Genomic DNA, 19798 nt, shown 5'->3' on the forward strand with positions numbered 1-19798 from the left:
TTATATCTGATACCTCTGAACCCAGAGACACTTTTTTGTATAGCTCATCACTTTACATAATTGTACAATTTATATAAATATAAACGAAATAAATTAATATATATAATAATTTATTTAATTTTGTATTACAAATGTATATAAAAATATACACAAAGATATGTTTATTAATACTGCAAAACAATAATTTCTACAAATAAATATATATATATTTATAGGGGTCGCGCTTATTATTAATTACAGTGTATAATAAAGTCGACCTCCACTCTTTCGGATGCACAGTTACTTGTTTTGCTTTTGAACTCTGAGAGTTTTTTGTTTTGTTTGTGGCTCTCAGTTCGTTGAAAACGTGCAAACAGGACGGACGTCACTTTTTCGTGTCGCTTATTGTCGCCAACGCGTCGCCGTCGCTCGGAGTCGGAGCCCAAACATTTGTTTCACATTTAAAAATCTTTAGCAGTGACAATAAATAAATGTGCTTATTATTTACTTAGTTAATTGCAAGTCCAAAAGAAATAAGATACAAAAAGGAAAGTTCCAGCGAAAATTTAAAAATAAAAAAAAACGGACGCAGCTTCCTTTCGGCAAACGTTTGTCTGTGTGTGCGTGTTTTTGTTTGTTTGTTGTTATTGTGTTTGTAGCTGTTGTTTCGTATTAGGCAAGCAGCAAAACGTGATATGCAAATAACAACTGTAACAACAACAAGTAAAAACAACAGCTAAAGCTACGCAGCAGCGAGATAAAACGAAAATTGCGCGCCAAAAAGTAGCAGCGAAACAAAAGGATTTATAAAACAGACACACGCTCAGCGTATAAAAAATACCTATACAAACGCAAGCAGCTGAGAGAGCAGTCAATATAACAATAACAACAAAAACAACAACAGCAGCAGCAACGAAATCAAAACAGAAGCGCGCAAAGACGCAGTCTGCGAAAAATTCCAGTTTCATCTTAATTTCACCACTGCACAAAAAGGACGCCCAGAAGGCGACGACACTTGAAGCATTTGGCTGTGTGGTGAGTTTATTTTTGCACGTCTCTTTTTTTTTGGTGCAGTGTTTGATTTTGACGGCGCAAACATTTGACGAAAGTGCAAAAGTCAAGGCTCCGGCGTGCTGATTGTGTGACCTTTGCCTGGCATCGAGTGTGCACAGTCCTTGACAAGCCTTGTCATTGGCGCTGTACCCCTTACCGTTACTCTGCCTTTCTTCCAACGTAGCACAGTGGTTGCTTTTGTACTGAAACCTTAAGAAATTCATTTCGCTAGCAGTGTGAAAGAAAATATTCGAAATGCTGATTAATGCACTGTAACGAAATCACATTTATACGCTAAATCGTTATGTCAGGTAGAAACAATATTATCAGATGACATTGTCAAGACCTTTGTTCCCTAAGCCGTTGCAGCGAATCGGCTTTGAAATGGAAGCTGCTTATTTATAGAGTGAAAGAGGGAGAGACAGAGAGAGATATGGTCTCATCTTCCGCTCTGGGAATTCACAAAATCTGCTTAGATTAATTGCGTTTGGAATTGAGTGAAAAAATGAATGAACACTGCAAGCAGCATTGGAAGGGAACTGTCTTAAATGAGAAAAAACTCAGTTGCTTGCATTTGAGTGAAATTGGTCATATGCATTAATTTTAATATTGGTTTTGCGCCGCACACTGATTCTAAAGGCGTGATTGCCAGAAACAAAAACGTGTGTTGTAATATTTTGAAGGCCTTAAAAATAATACATAATAATAAATCCAAGCAATTTTGATTTAAACCTTATCTTGCTAATACAGCAAACCTAAATACATTAAAAATAACGCATGCCACATTAATATGTAAGTGATAAGGAAAGAGAGAAACGCAAAAAAATGAGAAAATCCGCTTAACCAATAAATAAAATACAAATGGCCATGCAATTATCATTTGGGGACGATCTAACGACATTCGAGTTCACTGTGCCTTGGCCTCTGGCTGATTGCGCTTTCTCTTCATTTTGCTCTTCTTCATATTGCGCTGCGTCCTGTGTCTAAGTGCATGTGTTTGCGCCTGTGTTTGTGTGCCGGTAATCAAACGTCTAGACGGGGAGATGATGTTGCAGCTTCTTTCGGTTCACTCAAACTCGTGCCTATCGCCCGACTCCCCCCAAGAAACACATACACACTCACACAGTCAAATATGCCTATATGCCTACATACTTGCATATAATCCCTTTTTATTGCGCTCTCGCCATGGAGGAGTCAAACATGAAGAGCGGGAGAGCGAGTTAGAGTGCCGTTGTGTTCTGAGTGTGAATAATGGGCGTGGGAAACTCCACTCAACTGAGGTCGTCGTAGTCGTTGCCGTCTCTGCTCAATCATGATGCAAACGAGCGACGCTCGTAAATTACAAAACCATGGTTTTATTTGTCAAAATTTGAAACTTATTTGAACAGGCGCCAAGCAAAGGGAAGCAAGTCGACAACAGCAAACGAGCAGCTCCTCTGTTTCAGTTGCCAGGCGAGTTGTTAATTTTGTTATTTTTGTGTGTTTGCCTTTTGCTGCTGTTTATGTTTGTTGTTGTTACTTCGTGTATGTGATTAGCATGCTAGCAGTGCGCTCATTTGTTTCTGTGTGTGTGTGTATGTGTGTTTAAGAAAGAGAGAGCCCTTATGAAACTCTCGTAGACATACTGGAACACACTCTCCACACATGACTATGAACTTTTTTCGTCAATGAATTTCTAATTGGGGTTTTTATCTTAATGGAATTTATTTAGTGTGTTGTATAATAAGCAATGATTGATAAAGTGTGCGTAAAACCAACCCAAAAGATTGTGTAAAGATACTCTTTTGATCTGGTGGTTGATTGATGGCTCCCGCACATTTTGATCATCAATTTAATTGGGAATTGCATAGAAATTATGTGCTTGTATTTGTGCACTCTCCTTGGCTGCTTCCGTCAAATTTGTTTTTAAGCTTTTGTCGCATAATCCACTTGTTTTTTGTGCATATTTGCATTGTGTACAGTTTTTTTGTTGGAGCACTTCTGCCTTCAATGACGCATTTAAGCTCAAGCTCAAAACTCGCGCTTGTTCCGCTATTTTTTTTTCGCTCGTGTGTAACAATAATAAGTAAATGAGCTAATTCAACGCCATTCCCACTCCCAATTACGGTGTGCCCCGTTGACACAACCCACTGGCAATGGGTATTGGAATGGGAATTGGATTTGCGAAAAGAGCGCCAAGGCAAGGCCAGTTGAAACAATGGACAAGAATGAGAATGAGAGCGAACTTAATGCATGAATGAAGTACACGATGCGATTACCGTATGCGTGGAATGTTTGTTACTATGAGTGTGAGTGAGCGCGCCTGATTACATATCATTTTTGTTGCTTTGAATGGTTTTTGTTGTCGATTAGCCATTTTTGGGAATTTGTGAATGTGTCGTTGCTTTATATGGTCATGTTTTGTGTTATGTGCGTTATTTCAATTGCGTCTTGATTAGCTAGTTTTGTTAGTGCGCAAATCTTGAGCGCTTTTCTCTCTCTCACTCTCAGTCCCAACATCACCTCTGCAGCTGACCAAATGTAGCTGAGCGACTGCGATTCCGGCTTATGCAATTCATTATGGCCACAATTTGCCGCAGCAACAACAAAATGCAATTGAATCGCCGTTTGGTAATGAATGCTACACGGCAAGACCCCTTACCCCTACCCTAACTAACGCACGGCCAAGTAACTCTTAAAAAAACAAAAGAAATAAAAGTGAAAACTTGTTTTGCTTTCTGTTGTTATTGTATTCATGTACACACAGGGTGTGCATGGTTTATGGTTGTTGTTTTGTTGTATGTCTTGCATTTGACTTTGACTTTTCAACTGCTTGTCGTCATCATCCGCATCATCGTCATTATCAGCAAAACACCAGCTAGCCACACTGGTACAAAATGTGTTAACAGCTGTAACATGCATTTATCTCTCCGACAATTTGTTGTAGCCGAACTTTTGCCAGATCTGTTTTGCTTTTGCTTTGGCTTTTTATCTGTACGCCCGATCAACAATTGTTTTGGGTGGCAACCACTGTGCAATGACCACGACCGAAGCCACCACCGGCGATGGCGCTTTCGATTTTTCTTGCCTTTGCAACCCCGCACGCAGCAACAACAATAAGAAAAGAAGAAAATGAAAAAAAAAAACAAATCCGAATTGAAGAGGGGGCCAAAGTGAACAAATAAGCAACACAGCTGTAGCTGTAAGTGTGTGTGTGACGCACTCGCGCGCGCTCTCTGCCTTTGCCCTCTTTCTCTCTCCCTCTTGGTCTGGCTGTTGGTCTGGCTTGCCCCTTTGGCGCCCAAGAGCTAAGAGAGCACAACAAACAGAGACAGCAACAACAACAGAACAGCAAGCAGCGTGCGTACTTTTGTTTGTTTGGTTGTGTGTGTGTGTGTGAAAAAGTCTTATTGGATATATTCAACTTGCGCTTGCACATTTTGATGATTTCCTGTGAACATTTGGATATTTCAATGTAAAGCGACTTGTTGCATGCGATAGACTTTGCAAGTGCTACATGTGGCGCGCGCTGTTGCTGTTGTTCGCTTGCTGCTGCTGTTGCTGCTCATTCACTGTTAATGTTCTCTGCTTATTATGTTAATGAGGTTCCACCTAATGAGTTACATATAAAAAAGATATACATATGCACATATGTAAGTATATATTATGTGTAGATATTTACGTATAAGAGACAATTATTAATGGGCTTAGCAAATTCTAATGTTCCCTTGACAAAATCAAAAACTAATGAGAGCATTTCGAAATGCCGTTTGTTGGAGTAATTATAAATTGTTTTTGTTGTTGCTTCTGTTATTTCCGTTAATGTTTTTTACGCTTTTGTTCATATTTTGTACTTTGAAATTTTATTTATGCTTAATATATTTTTTGTTAAAAATAAAAAAAAGATTAGGGTAATTGCATTGAAGAATTTGCTTATAAAATTAACTGGAATAAACATTTCTCGGACTTCCGTTTAATCTTGTGAATTCAGTCCTAGATTTGGTTTTTAACGTCGGCTTCTCGTTTATGTAAAATTTCATTTTTAATACGCAATAGCTTTCAAGATATAACAAGTTCCATATTACTATATACTCATATAACATAACAATTCAGTTTTTATGCTTCAAGGTATCTCCGAGTCGGATACTTTCTACTGAACTCTTGTTTCTGGATGCTTACATATGTTGTTATTACATTTAAAACCTTTTTTTTGCAAACCTTTTAATGACTTTGTTCAAAGTGAAAGGCCAAGTGCGTCTTTTGTTTATATATTTTTGTATTTTCTTACACTTTTTTGTAGTAAAATTTTTGTGGTAACAACATTTGTTGCTTGAATTGTTGAATTGTTGCAATCTGTGATTTTGTTATTGGTTAAGTGCTGCAATTTTGTTGTGCCGCGCGTTCAGCTTATATAAAGTGCCACACAAAGTGCCTGCAATGTTGCATCTCTCTCTAACACACACACACTTACACCTGCCGCATATTTCTTGTTAAAAGCCAAACGATATTTTTATTTTTGAGCTTTTGATTGGCCAATTTGAAGTTTGTTGCTGTTGCTGTTGCGGCTGTTCGACTCGGAGCCGCCTTATGAAGGCCATTTGTTGTTGTAATGCTCACTTACACGCATTATGATTTAAGATATTTCTTTGAAAGAGGCCGCTGTGTGAAATATCTTAACGGCAGCTAACTTGTCTGGCAGTTCGCTGGGATTACTCTTTCAAATATGCCTAATGGCTATTATGCAATAGTAATGGCCAATGCTATAAGGAAATCCAGTTGTAAACTTGAGCACAAATATTCCATATAAGCAGAGAGTCCTCCCGATCGTTCAGCTATTAAAACAATACAAAAATGCAATTTGTACTGGAACAGAAAGCCAAACAGTAGCCGGTCACACACTCTTCGATGTTCACTGTAGCGGCAGCATTTATGGCGTGAATGTGAACATAAAACAGATTTTTATAGTTCATTAAGTTATAGAGCATAAAGTCTATCATTCGCAAGTTAATTGCGTTTGAATGCATTTTGATTAAGCAAAAACAAAATTGTATGAAAGCAACTCAATTGAAAGAATTTCATCAGCAAACCTAATCATATTTCAGATATACTATATATATGTATATATGTATCTGCTCTTGACTTTTGCCACATGGCGATTACTTAATGCTGTATCTTCCTCTCTCTCTCTCTCTTTCTCACTCTGCCTTCTATTCTATTCTGTAAACAATAAAAGCTCTAGAAAAGCTTCTTATCTTGCATTACGTTTACACTTTTCATACTTTTTAATGAGCCACAAATATTTGCTTTAAGATAAAAGACATCTATGGGATTATCAAACCTTGAGATCATTTTCAAGAATCATATTTAAGTATTTTAGCATTTTATTTTAGTATTTTAGTTATATATTAGATATTTTGTATATTTGTATTCCTCTAATTTATTTAAATTTCAGTTATTCAGCTGTTGATAAGCTGGCAAAAAATAGCAAAATTGTTGTTGAGTCCGTTTAATCGCACTTTGTTCGTCGGTTTCCCCTCATTCGATAAAAATTGTGCTTGAATTGGCTATTCGCTTGATTGGCCTGGGTCTGTGGGGAATTACGAAATTTTCTTTAAATTAACTTTACTCTGAGTAGTTCCAAAAAACACAAAAATGCCAACGAATAAGTTACTAAAATGCTTTCAAAATGCAAATGCTTGAAAAGGGGTATATAGATTAAAGTATAATTCCTATTGAACATTTTGGGCCTATTTAGAAAGCATTTGAAAGCGATGTTATGTGAATATCTAAAACTAAACATAACTGTATGTCTGTATATATTTACATATAATTTCCAATATACTTTTAGCAACTTCATTCATTATTATTCGTATATTTGCATAGTCCATACAGTTCATGAGGGGACTTTCATATTTAATATTGTTATTCTGGATCTCAATTCTGTAGAGAATTTGTATTGTTTAAGAACTTAGACAAGTTTACTTTTTTAATCGTAGACAATGTGAAATCTTCTACTAATAAAATGTCCATATTATCTGATAAGTTCATATTATAGATAAGAAAATGCTAACGGGTCACAACTTCAAGTCTTATCTATACAATATTGGACTACAAATTCCTTAGGCTCGCTCCATCACGCTGCAAATCAAAATCAAATTTGACTTGCGATAATAATTATGACGTTATTTATGCTTTAAGCTGTTAACAATTTTTAAATTGACTGAATTTTCCTTTTCTAGTACAACAGTATACTATCGATAACCGATAAACTATGCAATTAGTTTAAAATTGCTAATGTTTGTATATTAATTTTAATTAATTCTAATACATACTAATATAAGTTCACCTGCAGCTAAATAAACACACTTAAAGAATGTTCTATAAATAAATTGTTATCGATTAATGATAAATTATCGATTTTAGTAACAACAATTACACATACCACCTGTGCCACTTGTATTTTATTCTATGCTTGTATCTTTTAATAATCATAATGATCGATTAAAGACACAATATCGATATAGGTAGTCATCGATAACTAAGAAAAGCAGCAAAATCGAAAAAATTTAAGGAGTTTCTCAATAAGTGCATATTGCATACAGGGTATCTGCCAGTCTAGACCAATATATTTACTCAGTTTCATAGATGTTGTTGTGTTTTTTTTGAAAACGTGCTGTCAGCCGCAATTTGTTTATCGTAAATGTTTATGCGCGCTGCCTTTTTAGTTGTGCTTTGTGTGTTGTTTGGGTTGTTTATGGGGTATGCCAAGAACGCCACATGGGAGCCGAGCATCGAAAACCGGGAGGCTAATGCTTTGCTTTGCTTTGTATAAACAAGTCATAGAATTTTTAGATCTGTTCGTGGAACGGCCATCGACGTGTAGCTGTGAACGGAACCCCCGAGCCAAGCGCTAAACCGAAAAACCAAACCAGACCAGACCAGACGAACGGTTCGCGGAAAAGGTCAGTGGGCACGTAATATTAGTTGGTTCCGAAATATTATTTTTTTAATATTTCATTTTCGGACAGTTAAAGTCGCTGGTTATTGCGCAATGCACAAATTGTGTCCGGTTTTGTTTACGACTATTTTCTTTTTGGTGGCACTTGTCAAAAGTGGCAAAAAAAGCTAAAAAAAAATTAAAACTGGTCACAAATTAAACTGAAAATTGCTGCGAAACGCAGCAACAAGACGACAAACGATGTCGGTGCGGCAAATTTCAAGTTGAATGAATGAATGAGTGACTGGATGAGTGTGTGAGTGCATGTGGCAAGCAGTGAAAGCCAAGTAAGCCACTTTACGGCTGACTTACATTGTGAATTGTGAATCGTGAATGCCTATTTGGAATGCGACTTCCTGTGGCGGCTGTTGCTGTTGCCGTTGCTGCTTCTTCTGCATTTGCTGCACATCTCCCACTGGGCGACAGTTGCACTCCCATAAGACGTCAGCCATGGCGACACATGGGGCACACACAGACTTACACAAACAGCTAATTTGCCATTACCGTGAGTCAGCTGAGCGTATAAATGCGCCCCGCCCCCTTCTTACTCCAACTCCTCCTCTGATGGGCCACAAAATGAGCGAGCCAATAAATTCTGACACGCCACTAAAATTTCAAATTGAAAGGAAAAACTAAAATAAAAAAAAACTAAATCAGGAAGATCTTTCACCCGGACAAACGCTGCTAATTTAATGCCCTATAAAAGTAGCTCATAAGACAAAGGAAAAGCTATATAAAATTGTCATTATATATATATATATATTATGTTTAAAATAAGTCAATAAAAGACAGACAGACTGTTTATACGTTCCTTAACAAAAGATTCAGATACAACTCAATTTGATTATTTTATAAAATGTTTATTTATCGCTTTTTTTACCTGTGACAAAACATCAGCTTTTCTTTTCTTACCTTTTCTTTTTTCGTACACAATATAGGGAATAATGACTTATAGAAATTGTATAATGTGAATCACGTTCCAGTGCCAGATGTTAAAATGATTTCATAGCATTTGTTTAATTATCTTTTTGTACATGTATGGAGCGTTTTTAAATGTTGCTAAAAATAAAAGCCAGCCAAGCAGATAACCCTGAGTGTATATATATAACTTAAGATACATATAAAGAATATTGATCAATTTGAAGAAACAAATTAATGATGGTTAGCTAAGTCTATATAGCTTATGCTGTGTATGCTTGCATTTCTATGCAACCTCAGCTGGAAAACTAGAATCGTATTTTTACTAGTCAGTTATTTGGAAACAGAAAACATTTTCTGATCACATAGTTTTCCTTCAAATATTCCACAAAGAACAAGCTTAGTGATTCTGGCATCTAAAACTAAAATAATTTTATTTTAATGAACGAATTATAATGAAACAAAGGCAATCGTTTAAGGATGCAGCTATCAAGCACTTATCAGCTTGCTAAATTAAAGAGGAAAATGCATAGACTCGTCTCATAAATAGTATAGTAGATTATGCTTAAGTTTAGTATATTATAATATAGTACAAGAGAAAAAATAACAATAATAATAAAGTAAACTTAAAAGTAGGTATATCTCAATATAGTATAGAAGTAGCATAGATATATTATATATAAAATATAGTATAGCATAGTAAACTCTTGCTATACTATTACTATTTTATATTATACTATATATAGTTAAGTATAGTTTCGTTTAGCAGATTCTTATTTGTTATAGTAAAGCTTAGTCATCTATAAACTTTTAGAACCGTTACATGTTAACCAATACAAGTAAAGTATCCTTCGCAAAGGGTAATACACATAGACTCGCATGTGTAGGGGAAACACCCATGCAAGGTGTGTGTGCTGTGTGTGTATTTCTAGTGGTTTTTTTTTTGTGGGCGGGTCTCTTGGGGTCGAGGTCTTTGCAAAAGTCGCGTGTGTCGTGTGGCGGCTCGGCCCGTTTAATGTCAAGCAGACAAACAAGCCAATAACAATAACAATACCAATAACAAAATACAAACAGAAATACAAATATCAAATACCACTAAACGGCAATGACTAACACGCGCCTACAATGACGTTCCCCGAGGATAAGTCTGGCAGTACTTAAAGATAGCTATATAAAAAACTAAACTGACAAATCGTGCCACGAAAGTGTGAAAATAAGTATGGAAATTGTGGGTTTCAGATTGCGTTTTAAAGTTTGCGTGCTTTACTTTTTTTATTTAAACACTTTTATTAGAATTATATATATTTTAAATTTACAACACTTAATGTTTTTTGGTGTCGGTACAAATGTTTTGTCTTTGACAAGAAATTGTTTTAAAAATCTTATAGATTTCAGCATAATTTTACAAATATTTCAAGAGTCTTTAAAATTTTAAAGTAGTGTATAATAATTTTGCTTAAATATTATTGATAGAGGCTGAGCCTCATAATAGAGCTTAATCATATTGTGTAATTTATTTTTTTTAGCTATTTTAATTCATAAAATGCTCTACAATTACTAACATATGATACGAATATTCAGCAACATCTCTAGTTTTTATTGAATAAATAAACAAAATATTGTTTGCATATTATTTATTCAGTATTGGCTTGTACAGTAAAAACTCCACAAAGCAGACTTATCCTGCTACATGTGCTTTTTATTTATATCATAAAGAGATGCTATAGATGAAATGCAATGCCTATATTTTATGATTTATTTTTATTTTTTATTTATTTATTTATATATTTATTTATTAGTCTGCACTATAATATCTTCAATTAGCCAAAATTCACTGTGCTAAAAATATGTTAAGAATTTGCTTACATTAACAGAGCTTGCAAAAACAAACAAAAAATTTTATGTTAATTTTGATTAAACAAAACTTTCGCCTTGAACCAAATAAATGTTTATTGATCAGTTTTAAGGCGCACGAAATGTCTTTCAACAGGCGCAAATATTTGCAGGCATTTTAACGCAATACATAAAGATGTATACAAATGTATATATATATATGTATATATATATATATATATATGTATATATATGAAGTATATTCAAGTGTAACGCACCCCGTTCAACTTTGAGCTAGACATAACTATGCTGTGGCCTCGCCTACACTCGCGCGCAGCTGATAGCGGGCTGATAACGGCCCGGGAGCTGCCACCTCTGGCTGGCACATTTGGGGTACGCAACAAGCACAGCACACAGAACTCCTGCAACTTGGTCTGCCGTTTGCTGCTATCCTGTTGAAAAATCAGGGAAATCTATTTATTGATGTTTTTCGCCAAGCCAAAACGGCGGGGCTGGCGGCTTGTGCCATGGCAACAATGCGGGCGGGCGGATGGGCGTCACGTTCGATTCGTGACGTTAGCGGGCGAGACCCCTACGCTCGAACAAGGAGAGCGCGATGCGAAAGCTCATGCAAAAGCTTCGAAAGCTTATCGCTTACTGCTGGCTGCTCCTGTACTGGCGACGTCACTGCTCCTGTTTTCGATTGCGGCTCCTGTTGCTCCTGCGCGTCGTCTACTTGTGCACGCTTGCTGAACGCCTGTTGTTTTGAGGCGGAGTATTTGAGTTAGAGTTGTTGAATGGCGCGCTTCGCTCTGCCCCCCAAAATGAGCGCCAGCTGAAAACCCAAAAACGGCTGCTGCTGCTGCAGCAACTCAAACTCCGTTTTTCCGCCTGGAGAAATGTTCGCAGCTTGGCTCGGAGGCGGCACGCACGTTGCTCTGGAGTCAAGACAAGAAGTTGAATGTCTTAGACGCTGCATCTTCTCGCCTCGCTTGAGTTTTATTTTGTTTTTTTTTCCTCTTTTTTGGCATTTGTGTGCGTGTGTTTTCCGTTGCTCGTGTAGCGGCCATTTTCTCCATGGAGCCAATTAGCACCAGGCGAACAGACGCCCAGACAGAGCGTCTGCCAATTTATGCGGGGGTGTTTAAGGTTTTTCTGGCTGCTCCTACGCTTGCCCCTGAAAAAGACACACACGCACGCACACCTATACACACTCAGCAGATATCCAGAGAGCCAATCGCACACGCAGCTTCCGTCGAGCTTTGGCCTTGTCCACGTATACAGCAACTGCTGCTGTTGCTGCTGCCACAACAACGGCATTTTCACAGGTCAAGGCAAACACAATGCATGCGCGCCACACGGACAGTTTTTGCAGACTCCTCGTGTGCACTCAGAAAAAAAGAGACTGAGAAATAGCTCGAACGAGGCTAATACAGCTGAGTGGAAGATTTCATTACAGGGCGTGCCATGAGCTCTTTATATATCATTGAATGTGGAAAGTCGTTGTAATTTTGTGAAAATATATGTAACATGCGGAAGGAGGTGTAGCAGAGCATTTAATTTGTTTTTAGAATTTAATTTGATTTTAAAGGTCATCTAACTCTTTATATTTGATTATTTTTTTTATCAAAAATAATGATTTGTAATAAATGTATATATATTTGCTATAACATATTTTTAAAGAGCTTCTTAGAAAGTTAAAACAATTATCAGAGACTGTTGATGAATTTATTTATTTTAAAAGTTAATGTTTAATGCCTCGATAGCATAGCTAAGCTCTGATGGCAAAAATACATTTCGATAAATTATTTAAAGTGTGCTTTATATTTTATATTTTTTTTTATTAATTTTTTATAATTTTTAAATTTTATTTTATCTTATACAAAATTTTAAAATATAAATATAATATAATTATTTAAATAGGGTTTCTTAAATGTTACTCAAAATAATTTCAATATGTAATATGATGTATAATTTGTTTTAAACGCACGATCTGAAACTCAAGTTTATGTATGATTTATAGCTGAGTCTGTCTTAAAAGTATTTACTTTCAACATTTTTTTGAGACATGTGTTTTAATAAATTATTTTTTTTGCTGTATTATATGGCGCTTTTACTTGTCTTAATTATATAAATAACATTTAATTAAAATTGAATAACAAGCAAATTTAGTCAGCTAAAGCTTATATCAAAACCTCGAGCATCGTTCAAATACTTTATCCGCATATTAATAATAATCAGTGTTTAGAAAATATACTACAAATTACTACAAATTACTACTACAAATGAATTAGAAATTTTTAATTTAAATAATTTTTTTTTTAATTTTATTATTTTCTAGCTATAAAAAATTGTAATTTAAAGGGGTTTTTTTTTTACTGAAATAATCATATCATTCTAAATAATATTCTAAAAATAAATAAAAATATTATCTCATATTATTCATATTAACTTAAAATTGTTAGGAAATTCGTTCAGTGCATGCTGCAAGCAGTTCATGTGTTGCTGCATTTCTCTTAATTTGATGTTCGGCTTTTTGTTGCAAAGGGTTGCTGTTGGCATTGTCTTTTTTTGGAGGGGGGTTTTCGCCCCGTGTGCTGTAAGCAGAAAAGCTTTCACTTTCGTAGCATGCAGCCAGGATGAAACAATGGATGCGTTTTTGCATGTTGCCCCTGGTGTGTGGCAGTTGTTCGTGCAACAGAAATTTGGGTCACTTGTCGCCCCATTGGCGCGCCATTGCATAAGCTCTGCCACCCATTTAAGGTGTTTCTCTCCATCTCCCTCTGTCTTTGGCTCGCTCTCTCTGTGGGTTTCGCTATCTCGCTCTCGTTTTCTCTGATGTTGCAACAAAATGAGGAAGCCTAAAATAGCAAAAACGCAGCCGCATTACGTTAGTTGTCCGTAGCTGCCTCCGCTGCTGGTAATCGATTGCAGTCGCTTGCCACGTCAAGTCCGAGCCCGAGTCCGAGCCCCAGTCCGGCTAGCTGGCCGGGCCAGTTCGAAGCCATAAGTCGCATTGATAAGAACAGCAGCTGAAAGCCAAAGCAAAAGCAAAAGCAAAAGCCAACGCGAAAGCGAAAGCCAATCAACCCATGGGGCAAGTGAAAATGCAAGTGGCAACTGTGTTTTAATCCCAAAGAACAACACAGCAATTGTCTAAACAAATAGACAAAAAAAAAAACTAAGCTACATTTGTCTCTATCGTGCGTGTGTCTCTGTTTATGTTTTTTGTTTTAACATAACTTGAAAACCCTTCAAATTTTATTGTGTGTATTAATTTTTTAGAATATATATGTCTTATAAATAGCCAAATTTAAGTGTAAACGTTTTAAGAAACCGTTGTTATAAAAGAGACCTAATCTACAATATGCAACGTCCGGCGCCGCATATCTCGACAAGCATCATGAGCCGCATGTCCATCTTTGAAAGTGAGTTAAAGCACACAGAAACCGAAACAGAAATGTCAAATCTTCTGAGAGACAACAGCAATATATATATATATAGCTGGTGAAATCGCTTTGTGGTCGTAAGTAATCGGAAATTTCGAAGCGTGTTGCCGATGAATTCGAGAGATATTTGGCTATAAGCTATGTATTTTGTGTTCAAAGAGCGGGAGAAAACTGAAACTGAACATTTCTTAAGATCAACTCGCCTGATATGAAGTGTGTATAAGATTTATGTATTCAGTTGGTGTTTGAGTAAACTTTTGACTGAATCACGAGATTATGCAAGGAGTGCGGCTGAAGGCTGAAAGGCAGCTGCGAAACAGCCTCAGTTGAATTTGAATTTCAATTGATATATGGCATTTTATAGATATTTACTATATTGATATTGAAACTTATATTTATCTATTTTACTAATATTTATATACTTTATATATACATATATATATATATATATATTTTTTTTTTTATATATATATTTTATTTTACTTTTTTACTTATTTTTCCTTTAATGATCTTTTTTGTATTCCCTTTTACCTTTTTAAACTTTTAATTTTTGACTATTTTAAACAATTTAAAAAGGTGGCAACACTATCATTGATCTTAATTAGCTGCTATTCAATCTCAATTTACATATTTTCCATATTAAGCTATGTAAATGTGCTTTAAATACAAATTGAAGCTTAAGCTTATTGAATGGGATTTTTGGCCTCGAAAATTCGGAATATATTAATGTAAGATTGCTGGAGTTATTGTACTCTAACTTATTATACATTATAAAGTGTGTGTGTGTTTAACTATCAGCTCTTTGGCTAAGATCAGGGTATAACCTAGTCGGGCTTGTCCAACTAAATGACTCATACTAAATCCTTGATAGTTGAACTCCCACTTCCAGTTCCTGCCTGGTCGTTGATCTAGATCTATTAAGAAATTAACTATAAAAATAAAATTTACTATGCGAAAAGTTCAGAATCTACAGCAAGCAGCTTGCCTAAACTAATTGAAATGCCTTGATTAATCATACCCAGAAGCCATTGAAAAAGGTAAATTCAGGGTAAAAGATTAAAGATTTCGTTTGTTTGCATAAAAATGTTGAAAGATTGAAAAGCTTTAAATTTCCTCAGTCAATAAGACTCTTGTTGTATGTGTCTTTCAATTGGGAAATATCTTTATTAACAAGGCAGCTACAGTGAAGCCATTAACAAAGGGCCACGCTGCAGTTAGTGGCCAATTGTGCAGCTCAAAGTTCGAGTTGACATCAATTTCTGTAGCCCATCAATCAAAAAATCATTTGTAAAGAGTCGCAGCGCACAATTACAACAAATTAGCGTTAATTTAACAATGGGCTTAAAGTTTTAGCTTGTCTCTATTTAAGTGGCCATGAACGAGTCGAAGTAACCTTTAACCTTTTAGCAACAACTGCAGAGTTATAAGAAGTCTGGGCAATCGGAAATCGTATGCAAATCTTGATTGACTGATTGATTTGCATTTGCATGGCATGGCGACATGGCTAGGGCCCACTTTGTGGCAGCTGCAATACGTTGCAGACACCATAAATGATTTTCACTGTGCCATAGTTGGACATGCAGACATGGACGACTACGCCGACGATGCCGATTACGATTGCGATTACGATTACGATTACGCGTTGCAGTTTAACAAGTTTTCACTTGCGCAATTCGCTGAGCAAAGCAAACAGCAACAACCCCAACAATCCCCAAGCCTCTGAGAACTGTGCCTCTAATGAGCAGTGCGTGTGTTGGTGGCAAATTAAGTCAAATGAAATAACAGTCAACAGCCTCTATAAGGGCCCGCCGAGTCCCATATAGAAACTAATTATATGCAATTTGTTTCATCGAGTTCCTCCATGTCCGATTCGACCCACAATCAGCCAGACAAATGCAGCCAACAATTGGCTTCTTGTTGTGCGGGTGTCTCAGTGTGTGTGTGTGTGTGTGTGTGTGTGCATTTAATTTATCATATGAAAACTTGTAATATTATCAAGCAAACAGACATTACTTTTAGTTGTCTGGAATGAAAGTTGTAATACCACGCATGCATTGAAGATGGGTATGATGATTTGAGCTGATTTAAGAAAGCTGTTTAACATCTTTAAAATAGATTTGTTCTTGATCAGTATCAATAGCATTTAAATATCCGCTCATCCTTTCGGCTATCCTTCTGTCTATCTTGGCTATCTGTTCATCTATACCATACCAGCTATCCGAACCGTTTATCCATCTATGCATTTCATCCAATCTCTTACTAGTTCCATCCGCACATACTCTACTATCTATGGGTCCATCCGCTTATCCAGCCATCTGTTCATCTCTCTGTCGGTACAGCTGCCTCTGCTATAGTATCTATCCCTTCTGGATCCATCTGGAGGCTTATCCATCTGCCCATTCAATCATACTTTCAATTGGCTATGCTCCATCTATTCGTTTATTCAATTCTTCTGTTCCTTCAGCTCATTTTATGCTTCTGTATCTCTGATAATTTCAGATCAAGTGTATCAGTATTGAAAATTCTCTAATAAATAATCAGTTTATTAATAACAGTAGTTAATACAGGGTATCTCTTAGTCGAGTTGAGGTTCTCATCTAGTTTGCATGTCTTGAAACATGTTTGGGGCAATGGAAATTTTAAGCTTTATTTCATATGACCCGCAATGCAAGAAAGTTAATAGAACTAAGCGCGTTTCAAGTTAAACTAGGCATGACACTTAAGTACAGTTAGGCCCAAGTCATATATCAAATCAAGAGAGCGACACATAGCATAATTGAAAACTTTACGCTTGCAGTGATATGCATATGGGTTAACGATCAGAGACTCTAGACATTTTCACTTACAGCTCAGCATTGATAATGCAAAAGGCCTTTTGTCTTCCATTGACTCTAAGCTAAACGAATTTCCATGTGGGAGAGGTAGAATCATAGAATTTGGTTGGTAATCCATTAGGCTTAGAGTTGATTTATTATTCATTTGGTGTTGAGGCGTTGCATAGAGACAATGAATACTTTCAAGTGTTTTATCGAAATATCTAAGCGCATATAACGTGTTTTCAGTAAATCCATAAAAGGGCTTGAGTTGTAAGTGATATGTTGAGCTTAAATATGCATTAAATTATATTAATTATATAGATTACTATATCAAATTACTTTACAACTCTAAGATAAGTTACGATAAGAAAAAACATATTATTTTCGATTATACGAAGGTCTGAAACACTCAGAACATAGTTGGTATATGGGTTGAGTTATAATATAGTTGGCATATAGATTGAGGCATATATGCTTCACCTCTTTTTCAGCTGACTTGAGGCTCTCCTATATATATATATATATATTATTATTATTCTCATGCTCAAATGCTAAACTTCCGCATTGAGATAAAAACAATTTGTGTTTTATGAACTTGTTTAACGATTTGTTATTTCTAATTCGTTAATAGCGCATATAAATCAACAGCTCTTAAGACTAGGAACTAGAATGTTTGTTATTAATGCTGAGGTTTATGTGCGTGTTCATGAGTTTCTTAGAGAGTGTAGTAGATTACATAAGAACAGCGAATATGTATCTATTATATATTTGCATTATTCAACATTGGGTCAACTTGGCCATTAAAGGCAAAATGATGTTATGCAGTCTTGGCCATATAATTATGTTGTTCCGATGCCAACTGCCTCGCTGAACTCACAGATGCTTAATAGCCTGAAGCCATTAAATTTGGTATGCAACACTCTGCTAGATGTTATATATATCGTGGAGTATGGAAGTATTCGCTTGGCTCCCCCTTTGCCATTTCCTTTCGGACATTTGCATAATTTTGGGCGAGCATAAAAATTTGCTCATATTCAAAATAGTTTCCGAATTGATTTCACGCTTTTAAGTATTTTATTTGTGGAACGTTTTTGAGCACATCAATTTGAACGACTTTCACAAAGCGCGAGTTTGCCCAACTCAACGGCATTTCTTTCAGTTCCTTATCAACGGCTATTAATCTAGTTCTGGTTCTGGCTAAAAACCAAAGTTTTTTTTCCTCTCGTCTTTTATTTTTTTATATCTTTTTGCTGCTCCAGAAATGTGCGCCCAAATGTGGGTTATTATGGTGACGGGGCGAACAAAGCGCTGAAAGAATTTCAGAATTGACTCGTCTGTGTCTGGGTTGGCTTTGCCTTTGGCTTAGAGCGGCTGTTGCCGTTGTTGTTGTGCTTTTTGTAACAGATAGGCAGTTTTCTGCTGCTTCTTCTCAGCTTTTTTTAGTGTAACAACAAATTGACAATGACATGAATGCAAAGAAATATTTAACCTTAATAAACGAACGCGACTCAAGAAGACATCGACCGCTCTTTTGTTGTGACTGGCTCATATATCTTTGTTGTTGCTGCAGCTGCTGCTGCTGCTGCTGCTGCTGCTGCTGCTGCTGCTGCTGCTGTTGGGCATTGTTTGATTTATGGAACGAAGGCCAAGTGCCAATTAAACTTAGTAACTGCCAGCGATTCTGATGCCACTTTTATTTAATGCCTATAGAAAGTTCGAGATGTCAGTTGCGTTTGTTGTCTTATCTTCCTTTCATATATTGATCGGCATTCTCTTTGTCATTGCAGATACAGCGACTCGTAGGCATAGCTTGGGCGAGCAGTCAACTGACACGATGATGTCCATGTCCACCTCGCCGCCGGCGACGCCAACGGGCGTCCAAACGGATGATCAGGGCCTCATATTGCCAAAGAAGTTGATCAATCCCTGCATGGAGAACACCGACCGTAAAGAGCTGCATCGCGAGCTCAAGTTCAATGCGCGCATGTGAGTAGCAAATGAAATGCAAATTGAATTGATTAACTGATTGACCACCCCTATCTATACCGTTTAGTGGCAAAAGCGTGCTCAATCAGAAGACGGAACTGCAACGGGCCTATGAGAAGCAAAAGGAGCGGCATGCCGCGGCTATTGAACAGCATTCGCCTGAAACGGAGTTGGCTGGACTCAAAGGAGAGCTGGGGCGCGTCATCATGGAGCGTGCCCAGAAGCATGGGGCAGCTGCGCAGAAACAGGATGCCGAAGACGCTGAGGAGCGTCAATATGTCAATCCCGAATATTTAAATGTGCGCGCCAAGCTGCGTACGGCGCATGCGCCCAATTAGAAAAAAAAAGTTTAAAAAAAAAAAAACAAAAAAAAAATAATAAAATAATTAAGAAAATTCTGTAATCCTTTGAAGAGCTAATCTAAGTTGTGAGCCAACCAAATTTCTGTTTAATTAACTCAACGTTTTATGTGCGTGTTAACCAATCTAATTAGTGTTAAACTTTATATTTTGTTTATATCTCGAAGAACGTAAATTTAGATTTTTTCATTGATATTGATATTATTGATAGCTTGTAAGCCATAAGATTATGATGTCTAGTGCTTCTTTTGTTCTACGTTAAATGACGATAGTTTATTATTAAGTTAATATTATGATTTCTGCCGTGCGTGTATAAAAGAAACGAAACAAAAATGTATAAAGTTTTAGTTATTTACAAAACAAAACCCATTTCTTCTTCCAGAATAACAAAACCCAACTAATTGGCTGAATGAGTGTACGTTTAGATAT

General features: G+C 36.5%; 1 protein-coding gene across 2 annotated transcripts; it reads left to right on the forward strand.

Annotated features, from left to right (window-relative positions):
* Positions 1-347: 347 nt before the first annotated feature.
* On the forward strand, positions 348-19464 carry LOC111596069 (protein FAM107B). Of its 2 annotated transcripts, none has more exons than XM_023310123.2 (3): positions 348-1014; positions 18812-19010; positions 19078-19463. In XM_023310123.2, exons 2-3 carry the CDS (start codon positions 18859-18861, stop codon positions 19346-19348), a joined length of 423 nt encoding a protein of 140 aa, XP_023165891.1. In that variant the 5' UTR covers positions 348-1014; positions 18812-18858; the 3' UTR covers positions 19349-19463. The 2 variants fall into 2 exon arrangements, with proteins under 2 accessions (XP_023165891.1, XP_023165890.1); XM_023310122.2 differs by lacking the exon at positions 348-1014 and adding an exon at positions 13961-14187 and having other exon boundaries at positions 19078-19464.
* The last annotated feature ends 334 nt before the right edge of the window (positions 19465-19798 follow it).

The sequence above is a fragment of the Drosophila hydei genome, unplaced genomic scaffold (assembly GCF_003285905.1).
Source record: "Drosophila hydei strain 15085-1641.00,03,60 unplaced genomic scaffold, DhydRS2 tig00008114-arrow-pilon, whole genome shotgun sequence".
NCBI classification, from domain to species: Eukaryota; Metazoa; Arthropoda; class Insecta; order Diptera; family Drosophilidae; genus Drosophila; species Drosophila hydei.

Coding starts and splice junctions, on each gene's coding strand:
- LOC111596069 (XM_023310122.2), top strand. CDS start 14,127: ATGCAACGTCCGGCGCCGCATATCTCGACAAGCATCATGAGCCGCATG. Junction 14,188..18,811: donor CCGCATGTCCATCTTTGAAA/GTGAGTTAAAGC, acceptor TTGTCATTGCAG/ATACAGCGACTCGTAGGCAT. Junction 19,011..19,077: donor CTCAAGTTCAATGCGCGCAT/GTGAGTAGCAAA, acceptor TATACCGTTTAG/TGGCAAAAGCGTGCTCAATC.